General features: G+C 41.7%; 1 protein-coding gene across 1 annotated transcript in view; it reads left to right on the top strand.

Moving 5' to 3' along the window:
- The window catches only part of Me1 (malic enzyme 1), a 121,869-nt gene that overhangs the window by 79,987 nt on the left and 22,183 nt on the right, over positions 1–19,699 (top strand). The window contains exons 7-9 of the mRNA XM_028875513.2: positions 6,436–6,545; positions 13,382–13,479; positions 15,006–15,119. Of these exons, the coding sequence (XP_028731346.1) occupies positions 6,436–6,545; positions 13,382–13,479; positions 15,006–15,119 (322 nt within the window). The remainder of the gene's footprint in view (positions 1–6,435; positions 6,546–13,381; positions 13,480–15,005; positions 15,120–19,699) is intronic.

Below are 19,699 nucleotides of genomic sequence, written 5' to 3'. Positions count from 1 at the left end.
GTCATCGGGCTTAGTGGCAAGTGTCTTTATCTGCTGAGCCATGCCATTGGACCTGTTATAATATGAAATAAAACAAGCATTGTTCATCTTCTGAAGTTCTTCAACGTGATGTTATTAGCATCTCCTAGTACAGACTCTGGGACTCCCTGATTTATTCCTCTTTCACTTCTTGAGTCCTCGCCAGAGTCAAACCTAAGTCTCCACTACTTAAAGCTGTTACTGGTCTCTGTGTGCCACCGAGTGTGTTTTGATTTGGAGTTTTGTGGTGCTGGTGATTAAACCCAGGACCCTGTGCATGCTAAGGAAACTCTCTGCACTGAGCTTCTCAGCCCCACTGATTGCTTTTAATCTAAACCTCTTTTAAGATTGTTTGATTGTATGCTTTGTCCTCTTAAGAAGTTTGTTTCCCAGTTAGCATGTTAAGGGCAAAATTGCTGCTAAATTCATTAAGTATCTTCAAACCTTAATTCATTATCAAAATGAATCATTTGGAATAAATCCTCCCTGAGCGATTCATTCATTATGAAGTACTGTAGGTCTTGGACACTGTGTGGTGGCATGCACATAACACATCCTAAAACATGATTTTTACCCCACCTCTCAGGAAAATCCAAGCATGCATGGTCAAGTTGGTTACATGAACTCTTGACATTTTAAGAACAAAGAAAGACTACTGTTTTCACCAATATTTGTCCATGTACACCTAGTCACAGGGTGCAAGGTATGTTGAATGCACACAAGTGGCACCTTGCTGGTGTGGTGATAGAGTTTTGACACCCAGGTTCAGAGGTGTGGTGAGATGTAGCTCAGTGTCAGAGTGCTTGCTTAGCACATGAGTGTTGCTGGTTGTTTTATCACTCTTTTACTCTTTACTCTTTGGGGGGCCCTTCCACACAACTCTCAAATAAATCACTCACAGAGGCTTATTCTTAATTATGAATGTCTGGCCTTAGCTTGGCTTGTTGCTAGCCAGGTTTCCTTAACTTTAAATTATCTTGTCAAGCTTTTGCCTTTGGGCTTTTATCTTTTTCTATTCCTGTATACCTTTCCTTGTTTCTTACTCCGTGGCTTGCTGTGTAGCTGGGAGGCTGGCCCCTGGTGACCTCACCCTTCCTTTCTCATTCCTTTTCTTCCAGATTTCTCCTTCTGTTAATTCTCTCTGCCTGCCAGTCCTTCCTATTCTTTCTCCTCCCTCACAATTGGACATTCAGCTCTTTATTAGACCATGAGGTGTTTTAGACAGGCACAGTAACACAGCTTCACAGAGTTAAACAAATGCAACATAAACAAAAGTAACACACTTTAAAATAATATTCTACAACACATGAGTCCCATGACCTGCGGTCAGCCCATACCTTACCACTCCGAGCAGTATGAGCTCACTAAATGCTCAGTCCTTAGTCATGAAGAACTCCAGTGTCTTCATCTGTAAAATGCATAATGACAGTGCCTTCCTTGCTGAATTGCTGAGAGAATTAAATTAGACAGCCCCTCTGAAATGTGGACCATACTGTCTGGCGCTTAGTCAGTTCTGGCCGCAGCCATTAGTCACTGCAGTAAGGTGGTTTCCAGACTCAACACAGCCACAGAGAACGCAAGCTCCAGAACTTTTACATGTCAGTTTTAGAGTATTTTTGTTAGCTTTTAAAACTATTTATACCTGCCATTTCATGCCAAATCTTGATTGTAAAATAGTAGATTCTTTTCACAGTTATATAGAGGTGAACGAGCTAACTCTTGAGAGTTCTGTCACTTCTGGTTTCATACTGACAAGGCTGCTTTAAGCTAGAACAAAGTATCCCTTCCATGACTTTCTTTTTATTACATGGTGCAAGATGCATGTATCACAAGATGAATTCAGAAAACCTCTTTTTAACTTTCTAGGAGTGAAATCAGAGCTAACTACCAGTCAGGAAAAGTCACAAAATTAAAACGGGTGTGTAACATCTTCCAGAGGATGATTCTAAAACAGGCACATGAAAATGATAAGGTGTCCTGTGTACCGATTTACTACCTAGGACCATTCCCAGATTGCACCGTGGAAACATTGTAGATTTATAGCTTCATACACTGTGTCCTGAACACTGAAGGCAAACCACACTGGAGAGACTTCATTTCAACCACAGAGAAATTGTAACAAACCCCAGACCACCAAACCAAGTAACTAGTAGATCCGGGAATAGACTTGAGAAGGCTCTGATACCTCCTCACAGACCACAGGCTGCTTCTTCTGAACATAATGACAGAGCATCTGCTGCTGTTCGTCCCCCAGAATATGACACACCAGGAGCAAGCCGTAGGAGGGCATTGCCCAAATGACACACAGTTTTTGGTTTCTGAAGGCTCCTTAGAAACCAGAGAATTAGAAAGTAGCCATCACAAACATCAGTGACTGCTGGCTGATATTTGTGTTTGGAGTACTTAGTTGCTACCACAGAGTTGACTGCTCTGCTGACATTCTCAAAAGTGACAATTTATAACTATGGAAATGCTTCTTTTTGGTTCTTTACAACACTTTCTGATTTTATGGAGAGCTTCCTCGGAATCTGAAGAATGGCCCCGTATGTACATGTACAGTTGTTTTCTGTGTCTCATCCCTATGCTCCCAATCTCCTGTCAACCCTGCTCCTCTTTCTACCCTCAGTATATCCGACAGCACCAAAACAGTTGCTCTAAGAGCTTATCTGCTGTGAGGATCCAGTCCGCCAGCCTCACGGCCTCGGGCTGCGGGGACTTCTGTCACTACTGTGCCGTCTGACAAAATGTGCTTGTATTTATCTACATTTCACCGTTTTCTTAAGCTGTAAAATAACTTTATTACTTGGATTATTTTCTTTGGAAAAACAGTCTCTGAAGTTCCTTCAGTAGCTTCGTCTACACTGTCTTGACTTAGCCTTATTCCTGAAGTGATTTTCAAACTGTCCTGTGTAGGATGGAGGTGATTTTCTCTTAGTCTTTGAGGATGCTATCTTACATTTAGTAGTTACTTGTTGCTGGTCATTGAACTGAACACATATTTATCATTTCAGACAACCCGCACAACAAATCTGTGAAAGACGTGGTCAATATTTGTGTCTTTCTTTTTCTCTTAAAATTTTTAAATTTTTTTTTGTGTGTGTCTTTCTTGACAGGAAAATATAGGCACAAAAAAGTTGAAGATACATAGTATGCAAGGATGCCAGTTCAACGTGGGAGCTCTGACTCTATAGTCTATGGCCCAGAATTTACCATTGTAGCAGCCAAATTCAAAGAAGAGCCAAGGGGTCACCAGCCATATTCAGTATTAAAGTTATCTGAGAACAAAATTGATACCCGCGAGGAGGCATTGTTCATGGCTACGCACAGCAGCAGACTAATGTTACTGTTCGGGTGTCATTGTTCTACTGTGTCACCCCGTGTGCCTGTGTCCACATCTGTAAGATGACAGTAACAGTGGCAGCCCGTGCTGTGCTTGTGAAGAGTAACTGCGTGTCGTCCATGCTATCAAGGGGCAGAACATTAGCTGTCGGCAGCAGCAGTATAAAGAAACAAACAGAAGCCAGCTCTCCTCTGTATCAAACATGGTGCAGGGGTGAAGGGACAGGATGGAGTACGAAATAAATGGTGTTAGTGTAACTGAGGAAAGAGTGTAGAAAATAGAGATTAAAAATGTATGGCCTAGTAGTAAGAGTAGTAACAGATTTTAAAGTTAGCCATTTCCTAAATCCACGATGGTATTAGAAGAAAGTTTGGATTATAAATAAATGCACGTGCGAGGGCTGTCATAGGCATGCTATCCAAAAGTGAGTCCATATGAAAAAACATCAAGTAATCCGATTCTCTAAACACCTGAAATTTCTGTAGAAAAATCAACAGAAACACTATTCTACTTTCATTTCTGTTGCTGTGATTCAAAAATACTCTTGACCAGAATCAACAGGGAGAGGAAAGGGCTTATGTGGCTCATAGTTCTGGGCCATGGTCTGTTATCAGAGGAGTCAAGGCAGGAATTGAAGGCAGGTCTACTTGCTATTCCACACAGCAACTAGGGAACTCATTTCACAGCCAAAGAAGTACGGAAGGAACCGTTGAGGATGCTGGTTGCTGGCTCCCAGAGAAACATCCTCAGCCAGCTTTCATACACAGTTCATATCAGCTGGCTAGAGCTACAGCTGCCCACAGTGAGCTGTGCTGTCCTATATCATTAACCGTCAAGACAATCCCCACAGACATGTCCACAGGCCACTATCCAGGCAGTTCCTCAATTGAGATTCTTCTCTCAGATGGTCTTACACACCATATCTAGTTGACAGTCAAAGCTGTCTAGGACAAACACCATCTAAGGACTTAATGGCACAGTGTAGGAGATTGGGAAAGCCATCTGCAGTGTCTATAATAGAAGACACTGTTCTTAAAATATAGAAACTTCTTATTAGGATAACAAATGAAGAGACAACAATAAAAATGAACCAAAGAACAGTTTCCCAGAAAGAATTAAAATGACCAAGAAGATATGAAAAAAAACAGAAAACAATGTTAAGTTTCATTAGTAATTGAAAATGAGACAGAACCCTCCAGTCTCCTACCACAGCAGCCATTGAAGAACAGCAGACAGGTCTTTGTGCCATCCCATGACCAGGGTCTTGACAAGGCCACAGGTGACCCAGACCCGGCCAGTACAGCCACTGTAGTGGACATCTCACCAAACATGTTAATTAGTAAGCGATGAGATCTGAGCAGTGAGGTATGATGGGGACCTACTCAAGATCTCCAAAGCAGTCTTGAGTTCATCAGTACATGGGTGAGCACATACATTCTCTCAGGGGTCAAGAAGAGCCCAGTGGTGTCCTGCCTGCCTTGAGGATAGTCAGTCTCAGAAAGGTCCCTTCCCTCCTCTGTACATGACAAAAACTTTACAGAGAAAGGGAGGGAGGAAAGATTGATTTAATCCCAATTTCACCTGTGAATGTTACAGTGTTTTTTAAGAGGTAGACCATTAAGGACAAATATATGATATAGTATATGAGTAAATGTAATGGATGAAAACAATGGAATGATGGACTTGTAGTCGTGGTGGTAGGGAGACATAAATCAAGACAGAGCTCTGACACTGTGGTGTTGGAGAGTTTGCAACTATCCTCATTGTGGAAGAAGTGGGAAATGAGGACAAAGTTCAGTACTCCGTAGTGAGAACTTTGACACTACCCATGAAAGAAGTCACAGCGTTATGGAGTATGGTCCAGAGAGAATAGGCATCAAGAAGAAAGCTATTTCTTAGTGAGGTGTGGAGACTGATAAGGGGTTGAGCACTTGTAGACAAGTGTGGTGAAGCTGTCTTATCTGAATGTTTGTATCCGCCAAAATCCATACACTAGAACTAAACCTCAGTGTGGAACTCTGAAGAGGAGGGGCCTTTTGAGGGCCAGCCATCATGACGGATTGGTGCCCATGTGAAACAGGCTAAAGGAAGGGAATGTGCTTGCTGCCTCTGCCATGCAAGTGTACAACAAGGAGATGCTCTCTGTTAGGAGACAGTCCTTCCCTGACAGTGTCTGCAGCCTCCTTAACCTTGGGCTTGAGCCTCCAGAACTGTGAGCTCTATGTTTACATGTGATGCAGGGCAAAGTATTTTTCTTTAATAGCACTAAGAATGAGACCTTTGGGTTTGTGTTAATGTCCACACAAACATGAAAACAAATACTCAGGACTTCTCTGATCCTGGCCAAGCCTTATAGCTCGATTTATCTGCTGTCTTGCTAGAGTACGGTGGTATTCAGGGTCAGAAGAAGCAAAGGCATGAGGGAGTCCGGAGGGTTACCCCATAGACTGTTGTGATAACTGCTTTTGGCATGCCTGAATGGAGGGGACCATCTGAGTTAGTGGGTTCAGGAGGACCAAGAGGAGGTTAGGCCTCACACACGCTGCACTGCAGCCCATTAGTGAGTGTGACATTTTCCCAACAGGGTTGTTTTCTTTTCACCTTTCATTTATTTTCCTTCTACTTTCCCTTGTTTTATAAACTCTGCATCTCAGCTTTGAAAATAATAGTCAATTAAAGCTTCATTTATGTGTCAGTTGGCTTCTAAGTCTAGCTAGAAGCACTGTTTTCTTAATAAGTATAATCCTTTGTTTATACATAGCTTTTATATTACATTTTGCATACCTTTCATTTAACTCAGAAGATTTTGTTTCTACTGAGTTTTAAATTCCTTGAGGATATGGATCATGTTTTGGACTGAGTTTTTGTCATCTGGTATTATTCCACAGTACCAACCCACTCCCTTTTTTGTGGTAAGTGTGATGTCAGTCCTTGCTGATAATGTGTTATACATTTGTGCTAAGAATGTAGATAGGGCTTTTAAAAGACATTGGTGTGCCTTTTCTATGGGCTAGATTTAAATGTCTACTTAAAATGTTATTTCATTAACTTCTAAAATGCATGTTTTTGCCTCATAGATATGGCATGAATTGTCTTATTCAGTTTGAAGATTTTGCCAATCTGAATGCATTTCGTCTCCTGAACAAGTATCGAAACAAGTATTGCACATTTAACGATGATATTCAAGGTAATCACATTTCACTATGTATGGATCAAGAATAACAACTGGTAGTCTCCAGTCAGACAAGAGAGAGATGCAGTGACCTGTGTGAGCAAAGGTGGGAAGGGGCACAGAGGAAGATGTCTGGAAAGATCATGTCATAAAGTGATTTAGACATGCAAGACACACAGAGCTCGGCATGCAGCTCCAGGGTGTGTCCTCCCCCCCCCCCCCCCCATCCACATCAGAAAAGGAGGAACAAGGTCAAAACCTGCATCCACACTTCAGGTGACTACTCTAAAAACACCGAGAATAAACTGAAGGACTGACGTCGCAGGTGGTGAGAACATTATCACAGGGATCCAACGGGACAAGTGTGTGCAGTAAAGCATTATGAGAAGGAGAGAAACTGAGCTGAGAAGGCACATGTTAGGGATGCGATAGGGTATAGACAATACACTGTCATTCACATCAGAAACTTCCATATTTTCACAACTTTGGGAGGTCAGTAACTTTCAAAATTAATTTGCTATTCTGAAAGTTTTGTAATCTCTGGAAAGCTGTCACAGGTGGTGAGAAAATTCATGCTTTAACTCTCATCTGCACTAAACAATTTCTACTGTGAGCTATAAATTCTTTATAATAAAACAACAAATTAAAGTTTAAACAGTATCTTTGTATTATTTTAATGAAATTATAGAATTATGTACCTATGCATATATAAAAGGTACATATACAGAAATCCAACAAAATAAACAGATGAAAAATAATATCTGAAATTAATTCACAGCTTCTTATTCAGATCCAGTAGATATTAGGTACCTGTTTAAAAAAAAACAAACGGGATTTTTGTTGGATGATGGTAGTCATAATTTCTGGTTCTCTTTCACATTTGGGAAAGCATCCTAGAATGTACTATATTATATATACATGAGCTCCCAGAAGTCTGATAAAATCTCCAGCTATTATGACTTAATAAAGAAAGAAACTTGTGAAAACAGACTGCATGTTATTTGAGGATATAAATACTTATATTCTTTAGCCATGGTCTCTAAGCCTCACTCCTGTAAGTACTGTCTGTTTTTTGGGACAAGGTCTCACTCTGTACAGATGGACCTCAAACTCACAGCATCCTGTTGGCTGAGATCACACGAGCCACCAGCCAGGCATATGAATAGTGTTCTGCCTTCTCGTTGATATTTCAGGCACATGCTTGGCTGTGGCCCTTTGTCTAAGCTGTGTGTGGTTTTCTATTCAAGCTCCTGTTTTCTGTCCCTCGCTGTCCTCCCCCCTCACCATCTAGGCCTTCTAGGAAAGTCTTGGAACCTGTTTCATTATGGCTAGCTGAAAGGACAGACAGGTCGAGGGTGTTCCTTAGTTCTAGCACCTCGAGGACCCTGACGGCTTCCCTCCCACTGCTGTGCATGTTTGTCAGTTTCGTCCTGATGCCTCTGTAGCACTCAGACTGTCGCTGCCCTTTCTGGGACTGCTCTAGTCTGCTGCCCCATCACACACCTGCGGACTTCTTCCTCCTGTTTGACTGCTCACTCTCCCCTCTGCTAGCCCGTGACAGAGCACTTCAGGCCTTTCCTTTTGCTTAGTACTATTCTCTTAACTCATACTCCATTTTCTGACATTCAGCTCGAAGGGTTATTTCTGCATTTAGGATTTCTTTGAACTCCAGGTTGGTATGTTCGTCTGTTTATTAACAGCTCGTCTTGGATATCTCAGAGTGACCTCATTCTGAAACCATTCCAGAGCAAACCCATTTCCTCCCCAACCCGGCCTTCTTTCCCTCTGGTCTCCTTCTCAGGGAATTTCAGCCAAGTGCTTCCCGTCACTAAGGCCCCTGATGTCAGACCATACAGAATGGAGTCTTCCAGTGATTGGTCTGTCGCTGATGTTTTCTAAGAACTTCATCCTTGTGCACTCGCTTCCTCGTCGTGCATAGTTCCTGGATAGTCACTTTACAGACAGCTGCAGGTCTCTTGGAATAGAGTAGTTAGAGGATTTCAGAAGGAAGTCCAGAATTTCCAGGTACTAAGACGTGTACATGTGAGCTATAGAAAGTCTGGTTTTAATATGTTGCAGCCCGGACTCTAGGGTACCCTGTATAATGGCAGAGTGGCTTTAATGCACACACATACTGCACTTTGCAGTGCAGGCTGATATCTGAAAGTCGCTCATCAGTTCATTTTGAGGTAGTCTCTAGCAGCCTCCAGTGAACAGTTGAACAAGCCTTTTAAGGGCTGGGGGCATGTATATCAGTGGTGGACACTTGGCTAGCATGTACAATGCCCTGGGTCTATCCCCAGCACTTCAAAATCAACAGAACAAACCCATGTCTTCTTCTCCTATAGTGTATTATACCTTTGCATTTTGTGGTTCTCCAGAAATATGTATAAGGATGCTAAGACCAGCACTACATGATTGAGAACCATTAGACAGAATTAATGGGAATCAGAGTTCAGTTTAAAAAGGTTAAAATCACCAAACAAAACAGGACTTTGAATGACAATTTCTGTCTATCAGGACCAGCACTTAAGGTTAGGGCCTGGGGCACATCAGAAGTAAAGCTTAGAAATTAATGCAGGAGTCAAGTCAAGGCCAGAGAAGTGTGTGAGGCATGCTGAAGATGCTGGAGAACGCTCCAGGCTTGCCAGCGTGGAGGCAGTAAACTCAATGACTTTCCACCCTAGCTGCTTGTACACACAATGCTTGCTTATTTTCTCACAGGGATTTCAGAATACTACTACCCTTAGGAAGGAAAACACAGGGTTGAGAAACATTCATCTAATTCCTTAGTAGAGAAAGCCTACGGAAAGTCCTTCCGTTTGACTAGAGATGGGCAAACCACCCTGAGCATTTCTCCAGAGTCGAGTCCCTGTGACGGCGGGTCTTCTCCTCAGTTTTCCCTTTTCTCTTTTGAACCTGTGCTTTTCCCGTTATGCCCATGGATGTTGTCAGTGAATACAATTATGCAACTGTTTCAGCCCTGCAGTGCAGATAAGTGCTTTTGCATCCTGTCCTTGAAGGGACTTTTTTTTTTTTTTTGAAACAGATGTGTTATTTAAAGATACTGTTTTATGAAAAGTATTTGATTTAAGGAAAACATACCTAACTATACTAGTAATTTAAAATAATCTTAAGTGACATCGGGTTTGCTTTCAAGTTATTTTATGCTTTAGGCCATCGCCTCCAGGGAGTTTCCTGTCCTGTCTTTGTAGCTGTTCTCTGACTCTGCTGAGATTCTGGTCTGTTGCTGTCTGCTGGCATTTGCTTGCTGTTAGTATCCCTGGAGTTAAGAAGATTGCATGTGTGTGGTCCTCCATGTCAAGTAAATAGATGTCACTTAGTTTTTCTCGGTATAGCATTATTCCCTGCCCGCCGCCACTGTGCCTGGTGCTTTCTAGTCCTACCTCTGTTTGTTTGTTTTTAAATCTTCATTTCTGTTGCTTTAGTGCAGTCTGTAGGAAAGAGGAATACTAGTTGTGAGCACGTTCTGCCGTTTTCCACAGGGAACCATCCCTGCCTTCCCGTCCTGCGCATGCTCTGCTGCTCTGTGTGCCCTCGCAGCAAGGCTGTGGGCATCTCCCATGCCCTGCGCTGCTGCTGCTGCTGCATGCTCTGACCTTGAGCTCGGCCTGTGTCAACCCACCGTCCTCCTCAATACTTCTAGTGGCGTCTGTTCTATTAATAGCGCATGAGGATTATAGTTATTTCATTACAAACTGGCCTAGTTAATTATATAATGTAATTTTTAGTTTTAATTAGATTTAACAAATTACTGTGCCAGTGTAAAGATCTGATTTTATTGTTGTTTTTGAGACAGGCTGGCCTTGAACTTTACATCATCCAGCTATAAACTGAGATTAGCCAGCAGTTGAGGTCATTCTTTGGTAAAAGATCAGAGAGAGTTACAGCCACAGCAAAACTTCTGTGAATATTAAAGACATAGTACTTGCAAATTTATGCTGGGATAGAGTAGCTCTTGTCCACAGTATTTGGTAGCAGGAGCATTTTGAATTTCGTATTTTTTCTGATTTTAGAATGTGTGTGTGTGCATAGATAGAATGAGACATTTTGAGGCTGGGATCCAAATCTAAACACAAGCTTCCTTTGTGTCCAGGGTGTACCATGTACATGTAAGTCACAGTGACGTCATACAGCATTTCAGCACTTGCACCTTAGCTACAACTCCTAAGATCAGGTGCGAGACATCCGCTGTCATATCAGGGCTCAAAACACTCAGTCTGGGGGCTGGAGAGATGGCTCAGTCAGGAACATTTGCTGCTCTTACATAGGACCAGAGTTCAAATCCCAGCACCCACACTGGACACTGCAGCACCATCTTCTGGCCGCTGTAGGCACCTGCACTCAGCTGTACACGATACACATGCACATTCATACAGTTAAAAAAATCATTTTAAAAAATTTGAGAGTGAAAGAATGGGAATTTCCTACTAGAGACACACAACCTGTAGAACTTTGTAAAAATTTTTAAAAAAGCCCGTCTCTTTAGTATTGTGTTAACAGTATTAGGTCCTCTTTACAGCAGCAGTCCAAGAACAGGCCTTCCCTCTGTCTGATTTAAGTTTAATATAAGATTTAAAACAATTATGGATTTATTTTACAGACATGTTTTTATAAAATTTTAATTTCCTGCACTTGCTTCTCTACAAAGAAATTTAAAGTAGCTGCAAACTGTGTACAAGTATCGTGTTCACGGGTTGAAGAGACGGCTCAGTGGTTAAGAGCACTGATTGCTCTCTCAGAGGCCCTGAATTCAACTCCCAGTACCCACATGTTGGCTCACAACCATCTATGGTGGGATCTGATGCCCTCTTCTGGAATAAAGGCATACATGCAGATGGAGCACTCATATACATAAAAAATGAAAAAAATAAATCTTAAAAAGAAAGTAGTCATTTTCACATTAAATTTTTGGTAGTTCTAAACTATGTTTCTGATCTTACCAACTGATGCTATGACAAAAAGACTAGACATTCCACTATGTCACTAGGAAATGCCATGGAATATGAATATATATATATATTAATGACTTAGTATCCAGTACAGTGAGAGGAGACTCATCCTGCCTGTTTATCCATGTCTGCAGTAAAGCATTTTGAATTTTATTAGAATGAACTGGCATCATCACAGGACAATGGCACATTTTAGTTAGAAAACAAAACCTCATCTGTCTGTCTCCCAAGTGTCCAGTTCCATGAAAAACAAAACAAAAACCAGAATAACACCAAGTAGTGATGCTGGTAATGTTCCAACATTGACTTTCCAGCTGGTTAAATCTTGTGACATTGGGACAATCAGTAGATATCTTGGAATTATATGATCCCAGAGTTGGGAGTTAACTTAGAATTCCTCACATCTAACTTTGGACTGATTTTCATCAGAAGAACCCAAGAAGAGCTAGTTTGTGACGCTGCCTGTGAGTAATTACTTAATATGGTAACTGGATGTCTATTCCTCCCTAATTTCATCTGTTAACAGTTCTCATGAGCGTGTCTTGGTGTACAAGGCAGACATCGTGGCATATTTCCTATATAAATCAGCCGTATTTTGTACAGGGTTTCTTTTGTTGTGGTTTGGGGGGGTTAACTCAGGCCTTCTGTGTACCAGACAAACATTCTGCCCTGAGTCACATCGTCAGCTCTTTAGACTCCACTTTACATTACGTACAAAACAATGGTTTGCGCAGCGTATGCCTTGCCACAGCTCATAAACACTGCAGTGGTCTTATTTGCATCTTGTCAGATCTAGATTTGACCAAGTAAAGGTATTCAAACTTTGTCTAGACTTTGCTGCTCACCTGAGCGATACTGAAAAAGTAAAATGTTATCTTGAAGGTGTAAAATGTTCATGAAGCTGGAAGGCATTGCAAGAAACTGCAGTTCTGTCTCAGGAGTGAACCATGAAGAGATTGAGCTGTGTAGTCATGTTTAGAGCCGGAGTGCTAGTGCCTGCTCTGCGCTGTGGTGAAGTCTGTGATTAGACTGGTGCCACCTCGTAGCTGTGGTGGAATGAGAACAACCTCACTCTACTTCACATGCATTCAGTTAGACCTAGGGGTCTCATGGGAATTATAGGTAGAAAGACAAAGATTGCAATGAAACCAGATTTCAGTCGCTATTAGTGGACAATTTTTCAAATTTAAACATTAAATTCTAAATATATCTGAAACACCATTGCCCCCACCCCACTAGAGCAAGCCTTTACTGTGCACCTCCTTTGTGTGAGGAACCAACAGTGGATTTCAAAGCCTTGAGAACATTTAGGTGGGAAAAATGCTCTCCTGTGTCATACAATAAAACCACTTTACAAATGAGTAAAACAGATTACAAAAGTATTTCTCTAAATTCTTCCAGCTAGTAAGCAGGGTGAACTGAAATCCACATCGTATCCAAACTCTAGCAAGGCATGGTGCTATATTCCTGTAATCCCAATATTTAGGAGGCTGAGGCAGGATGATTGCAAGTTTGAGGCTATCCTGGGCACATGCAGAGTTTAAGTTCTGCCAGGGCTACATGAGACCCTGCCTTAAAAATTTAAAAACAAAAATGGGAACCAAACAGAACCCAGGCCCATGCTGTTACCCACCATCAAAGCAAGTCCCAGGGTCCCCTTTGGGGGGAGATTTCAAAGATTTAAGCTACTGTTTTAAAATACTAATGTCCGTAGCCTAATAATCTTGCCTCATAGGCCGGCGTGGAGACAGACACACGGTTCTCTTTCTGTCCCTGTTAACCTATCAGTCATGTGGTGATTTAGAGTTGGGGATAAAAGCTTAGACTCCAGCAGGATCCATCTGAGGATTGCTCAAGGATATTTATCACTTGTTTTAGGAACAGCGTCCGTTGCGGTTGCGGGTCTCCTTGCAGCTCTTCGAATAACCAAGAACAAGCTCTCTGATCAGACAGTGCTGTTCCAGGGAGCTGGAGAGGTACCTAACTGTGTAGTGCTTACTGCGTCTCGCTAACGTGTGGCTAGCTTTAGCTCAGTGCTTAAGGTCCTGAGTGCTCTCGTAGTGGTATAGTACAGCTGTAGACTGAAGATTTAAGGCATCTTGCATCATTATAGGAGATTTTGGAAGTGTAAATAATTTTAACAGTTTAAATTTGTGAAGTTATCAAATATTACCCTTGAGTTTGTTATGCATGTTTAAGGCTTGATACAGAATCAAGTCACCAATGTGTGTTGCATATGGCAACCTCAATGAATTGAAGTTAGTATACTTATCGTCCACTGTCATAGTCATAAGTATTCCCAGCCCCACACACAGTCCAACCTGCACATACATAACTGTAATTGTTTTTAAGAAAATCATTTTGGATTAAAGATACATAGTACATCAAAACTATTCAACATTATAACCAAGACACTTGAAATCATTGGAAGAAATTGTGTAAGACCAAATTACATAGTTTATTGAAATCATTGCCAGTACTCATTTAAGAGAAAAAAGTTAATTCACCTCTCAAACAGAATAAAAATGTTAATTTTCTTATGAGAAAATTTTCAAATCTCTCAGAATTCAAAAATGAGAAAATACAATGGCTAGATAGTCATTTTGAGAAAAAAATTAAACTTAATATGACTATAAAGAAAACAAGTTGTTACATGGGTGGAAATGTGTACATGATGTGTTTTCATTTTGCTTATTTTGAAATTAAACATATGAGCTAGAGCTAAAGTGAGTACATGAAACATTCCCTTTCAAACTGAAATTACAATCCAACATACCTAACAGCCCTGACATGTTAGCTCTGGTAAACCCCTCTGTAGTTCCACAAGTTTCTGGTGAATGACACAGGTCAATTCTTGATTCTCAGCGGGAAAAACAATATTCCTGGTTGGATGACTTGTGGACCCTGGTTTGTTCCTGAAAAGGTGAGGTCTGTGGCATGTCACAGATTATCACAGACTTCATCAAATTCCAAATAAGATGGTTTCGTTAATATTGGGAGAGATTTCGCAGTGCTTTCTTTGAGTAAATTAAGAGAGTGAATAAACACTGGGCAACACATATTTCCTTTCGGTTTTATGCTGTCAAGATCTTATCAAATGAGCTCGCTTCTGTATTCAAGCTCAGTTGGAGGAGTGTCTTCCTGACAGTAAGCCAGTGAGCCAGGCCGACAGTTGATTGTGTTAAATGTAGTGTCTTCGTGTTGTGCCAGTCCTGGTTGTGTAGCTAGAGTCAGATATACCGACAATCAGGGTGTCACTGGCATGTCTGTGCTGACAAGCCAACTGTTGCAGTGGTTGTGTATGGAGTAAATAGCGGTCATTTTGCACACCCAAATGTGACGAAACTGCTGAGCTCCTCATTCGAATCAGTGACTAAAGCTCTGAAACTCAGTGGCAGAGTGTTTTAAAATTCCTTACTAATGTACAAAATGATAAGTTTGTTACCCTCAAGAAGACTGTGGAACAAGTGTAGAAATCTTTATTTTTATACTTTCTTTTCAGGCTGCCCTGGGGATTGCTCACCTGATTGTTATGGCCATGGAGAAAGAAGGTTTATCAAAGGAGAAAGCCAAAAAAAAGATATGGCTGGTTGACTCAAAAGGATTAATCGTTAAGGTAAGAAAGGACCACTTTGGGTGCCTGTCCTAGTGACAATTTGAAAGATGGCTCATTGTTCTTGGTGCCCCTTTAAGAAGCTGTTCTGAAAGGTTAGCATTTATGGGTGAGGGAGGTCAGTCAGTGAAGTACTGACTACTCTGCAAGCACAAGAACTTGAGATCAGTCCCCAAAGCCGACATTTCAAAGAGCCAAGCACAGTGTCACAAGCTTGTAATCCAGTGTGAGGAAGCCCAGACAGGTGGGTCCCTGGAGCTTGTGGGCCAGCTAATATAACCTTCTGGGTAAATTCTGGGTCAGTGAGGGAGCCTGTCTGAAGGAAAGAAGTGGGAGATGGCAGGTAAACAGCTATGCCTGGAGTTACATACATGTGCACCTATACACCCAAGACTGTATGTACACACACACACACACACACACACACGCACACACACATACACACGCATGCACGCACACACACACACACATGCACAAACATACACACATGCACACACACACACAAACACGCGCGCGCGCGCGCGCGCACACACACACACACACACACACACACACACACACGCATTAGTAAACACAGACGATCATGCCATTCAGATGTACTGATCTGCTCCTTAATGAAGAGGAGAACTGTCTCGGGAATGGCTTCCATTGTGAGTGAACCCTCACAACTCTGGATCATCAGTCTTCTAGAATTAGCTCAGTTTTCCACTGAGGCAGCTGGATGCAGGCACAGATGAGACACCTCTGCGCACACTTTGGGAAGAGTTCTGTCACACACAGCCGGTTAGGAAAGAAGGAGGGAGTGAGAGAACCACCCACATATCTGCTGCCTTGCCACAGTTCTTGAAGTTGAAGGGATCGTGAGGAGAAGGACTTAGGAGATGGGCTGTCGGAATGAGCCCCGGTTTTTCCTTTACAGTGACAGAGGCCTCCTTTGTGCGGTTATTGTGAAAACCTAGTAGTGACAGCTATGGGACCTGGCTGCTCATGACTTCTGTCACCGGGGCGTCACTCTTTGAAACTTGTATAAAATACACACAAACCTCCTTTTGTGAAGACTGATCAGTGATAAGCTGTGTCTTCTGCAGCATGGCATGGAAATGATCTGAATGTGACTTTTAGGAAGGTCCGCCTACATGTATCCAGAGCTTTTGGAAGTTGATATTGCCGAGCCAATTGTCTCCATTCTTGGAAATCTGTCCTGGAATTAGTATGTTTATATTGTTTTAGGTGTGAGGGTATTATTAAGACAGTATTTGCAATACGTTAATTGTAATGGTGATCTGTTACATTCCAAAACATAATAGTCATATAGATTGTGGAAAAGCTGCAAGTATGATAAATACATTTAAAACTGTTTTCAAAGAGCAGTAAATGACTTGCTAAATGAATCAGTGGGAAAAAAGAAAACGTATGTTTTATATAGTACTTGATTTAAGTATATGATGTCTGAAAGGTACAGAAGACAAAAATCAACTGTATTTGACTTTATAGGGTTATTATTACAGTTGTTAGAATGCTGGAGTCCAATCCCAGGGCTTCGCACATCCTAGGCAAATGCTACACCACTGAACTATAGCCCTTGTTCCTAGAACTTAGTTTGTTGGATCTTTTTGTATATTCCAAGTTCTTAGCAATTATAATTCTTAAAAGCTAGGAAAAATGTTTAAAATGGTCATACATTGACAATTTTTTGCCTTAAAAGGAGAGAAAGTCTATGTATAGCTATTAATTTAAAAGTGTTGAATGTTGCTTTCTTTTTTGAGATAGGGTTTCACTCTGTAGCCCTGGATGACCTGAACCTCACTCTGTAGACCAGGCTAGCCCCAAACTCACAAAGATCTGCCTGCCTCTTCCCCCTGAGTGCTGGGATTAAAAGTGTGTACCACCACCACCTGGCAACCAGCAAGTATAGCCTTGACGTAAAGATTTGTTGCTTTCAAGAATCAGAGTGACTGTAAACAACCGTGCACTGTGGTCACATCACATATATTGTAGTCAGGAAATACTGTTCGCCGAATGAAATTTTCCATTCATCAGGCATTGTTCTAGATTCCAGTAAGTGTACAATAAGGCCCTTGATTTCAGGATGCTCACAGCATGAGGGAGAAAAATCAAATTACCAGTTACAGAACAATAGGAGTGCTGTTAGAGAAGTGTTGTCGTGGCATCGTAGTACACAGGGGGACACTTGTCACTGCTGTGGAGAAGAGGGAAGGAAGACTGAGGCTCCCCAAAGCATGGGCGTCTCTAAAGCTAAATGGAAAAGAAAGAGTCCGGAGTTACTATGGAGTCTCCACGGAGATCTGAAATCCCAGTAAATGAAACTACAAGGGAAGCATGGTGACAGGTCCTGGAGAGCCCTGACGGAAGGGTCTTCACAGTCACATATCTAACTAGTCCACACCTGGTACCGTGTGCTGAGGGACGGATGAGGGGCTCTCTGGTGGAAGACCGGGCATGTGCTAAGAACATGCTCTGCTGTAAGAGACTGAGTGTAGAGTGAAGGGAACACAGAGCAGGTGAAAGGTGACACAGAGCACGTGAGTGCTGAGAGGAGGAAGCAGGAAGGCTTTCCTTTTCAGTCGTCCTGACGGCATTGTGGGGGTGGTTTGAAAGAAGGTACAGTGAGAAAAAGAAACAATTATCAGAGGTTTGAGAGAGAGGGGATATATGTCTAAGAGGAATTTCGGCTGGGTACTGAGAGCTTCGGAAATGTGAAGGAGGAATAGGGTAGCTGGACTCCCAAGACATCTAGGTGTAAAAAGAATTAGGAGAAGGCAGGTGGAAGGGAAAAGAGTGAGCTGGGTTGACACAAAGCAAGCGCAGGATGCCTGTGGAGTCTACGGGGGAAATGTCCCTTCAGTGGCTGGAGACCCAGGACTGACATTAGGGTAAGATCTGAGCTGGAGAGAGGAATGAGGGACCCTTTACACACATGCTAGATGCCACGTAAAACAACTCCATAAATCATCTTGTCCCAGGAATGTATGACATTCAAGAACCCACCTAGAGGGAATCCATGACTCTAGTTTCTTGTCACTTTATGATGTGAACCCACACAAGCATGCATAGCTGGTAGCATAGTTTTAACACAGGTCTGCAGAGCGGAGACTCTAGGTCCCATGGGTCACAGTACTCGGAATGACTGTAGTTGTTGGCTAGACCCAGCTGGCAACTTTGACTGCATGTCCTTTACCTGCCAAAATTAAGAGGTGCATACATTGTGCTTGCTAAGATGAAATTATGTCTTAAAAGGCTTTGTACACTTAATAGCCTGTACACTAAGACATACTAAGTTTCAGTTAATCAATGCTTTATGCCATTAAACAGCTTAAAATACTGTATTGATTTTTATTGTGAAACTAATAAATTGTAGACAAGCTAGAAAATTAGCTTAGTTCTGCTTTCAAATTTACGCAATTCTTTTGTGTGCTGGTTTTCATCTGTAGTTATCCTTACATATCTTCTGAGAGTCAGTAATAATTTTGCTCATAATAGATTAAAGAATCATACAATTTAAAGTAGAACACTTTCTTGGCGAAACTCCTTCACACGTTAAAGACTTAAAAACCCCAAAGCTAAAGACTAAGGCATGGCGACTTGTCTTTGGAGGGTTACCATAATTCGACTAAATAGTTTTTACTGTAGGATGTTTTCTATTTACACTTTTTATGTCCTGGCTGTAGCCCTTCCTACCATTTGCCTATAGCCACATGTGCAGTAGGAGTTTTGCTATAGATTGTCAGTAATATAATATAATATAACATATACATCAGTACTAGTATAGTTGGGATCAGTTATTTGGTTACTGATGATACCCTATGTAGTATTTTATAGCAAGAAATAATTGATATCAATTTAGTCACCTAAGTTAATACATTTTAGTATAAATAAGCCAATACTTGCTAAAAATGCATCTAAAAGTCTTCTCAGATAACGAGAGAGAACAGTGTGAGAGACAGGATTGCCAGCTGAGCCGTCTCTCACAGTGATGCCTGCCAAGTGTTGCCAGAGAGGACAGGAAGCCACATCATAGACGGGGCCATACTCGGCCTCTTGCTTAAGTGGCCTTTGCTAATAAGCCAATTCAGTGCTTAGAGAGAGTATGGTAAGAACTTACATTCGTGTACCAGAGGCTGGTCAGAAGGTGATTTTTACCTCAGTTTTATTTTTTTCTGTTCCAAGTAGTTTTCTTCTCCCCGCCCCCCTTTGGTTTACAGTTAACTACTTAGATCCAGTAGAAAGAGATAGTGAAAAAAGGTATGCTATGTGCTATAATGACAGTTGGGATAATATTTTCTTTATGAAAAGAAATGTCTAAGGCTTGAAACTCTAGGCTGTGTGATGTTTTCCTTTCTTCTGTTGCTTTGTGAAAATCTGATAGTGATGGTGTACCACTTCAACAATGGTTAACATTTTATAACTGTTCTGATCGAGAACAAACATCTACCTGCATGCCAGGTGGTGGTAGCACACACTTTTAATCCCAGCACTTGTGAGGCAGAGGCAAGTGGATCTCTGTGAGTTTGAAGCCAGTCTATTTTACAGATTGAGTTCTAGGTCAGCCAGGACTGCACAGA

This window comes from Peromyscus leucopus, chromosome 7, assembly GCF_004664715.2.
Source record: "Peromyscus leucopus breed LL Stock chromosome 7, UCI_PerLeu_2.1, whole genome shotgun sequence".
Lineage (NCBI taxonomy): Eukaryota > Metazoa > Chordata > Mammalia > Rodentia > Cricetidae > Peromyscus > Peromyscus leucopus.
Note: the sequence above shows the minus strand (reverse complement) of the source record. Positions and strands in the feature narration are given on the sequence as shown.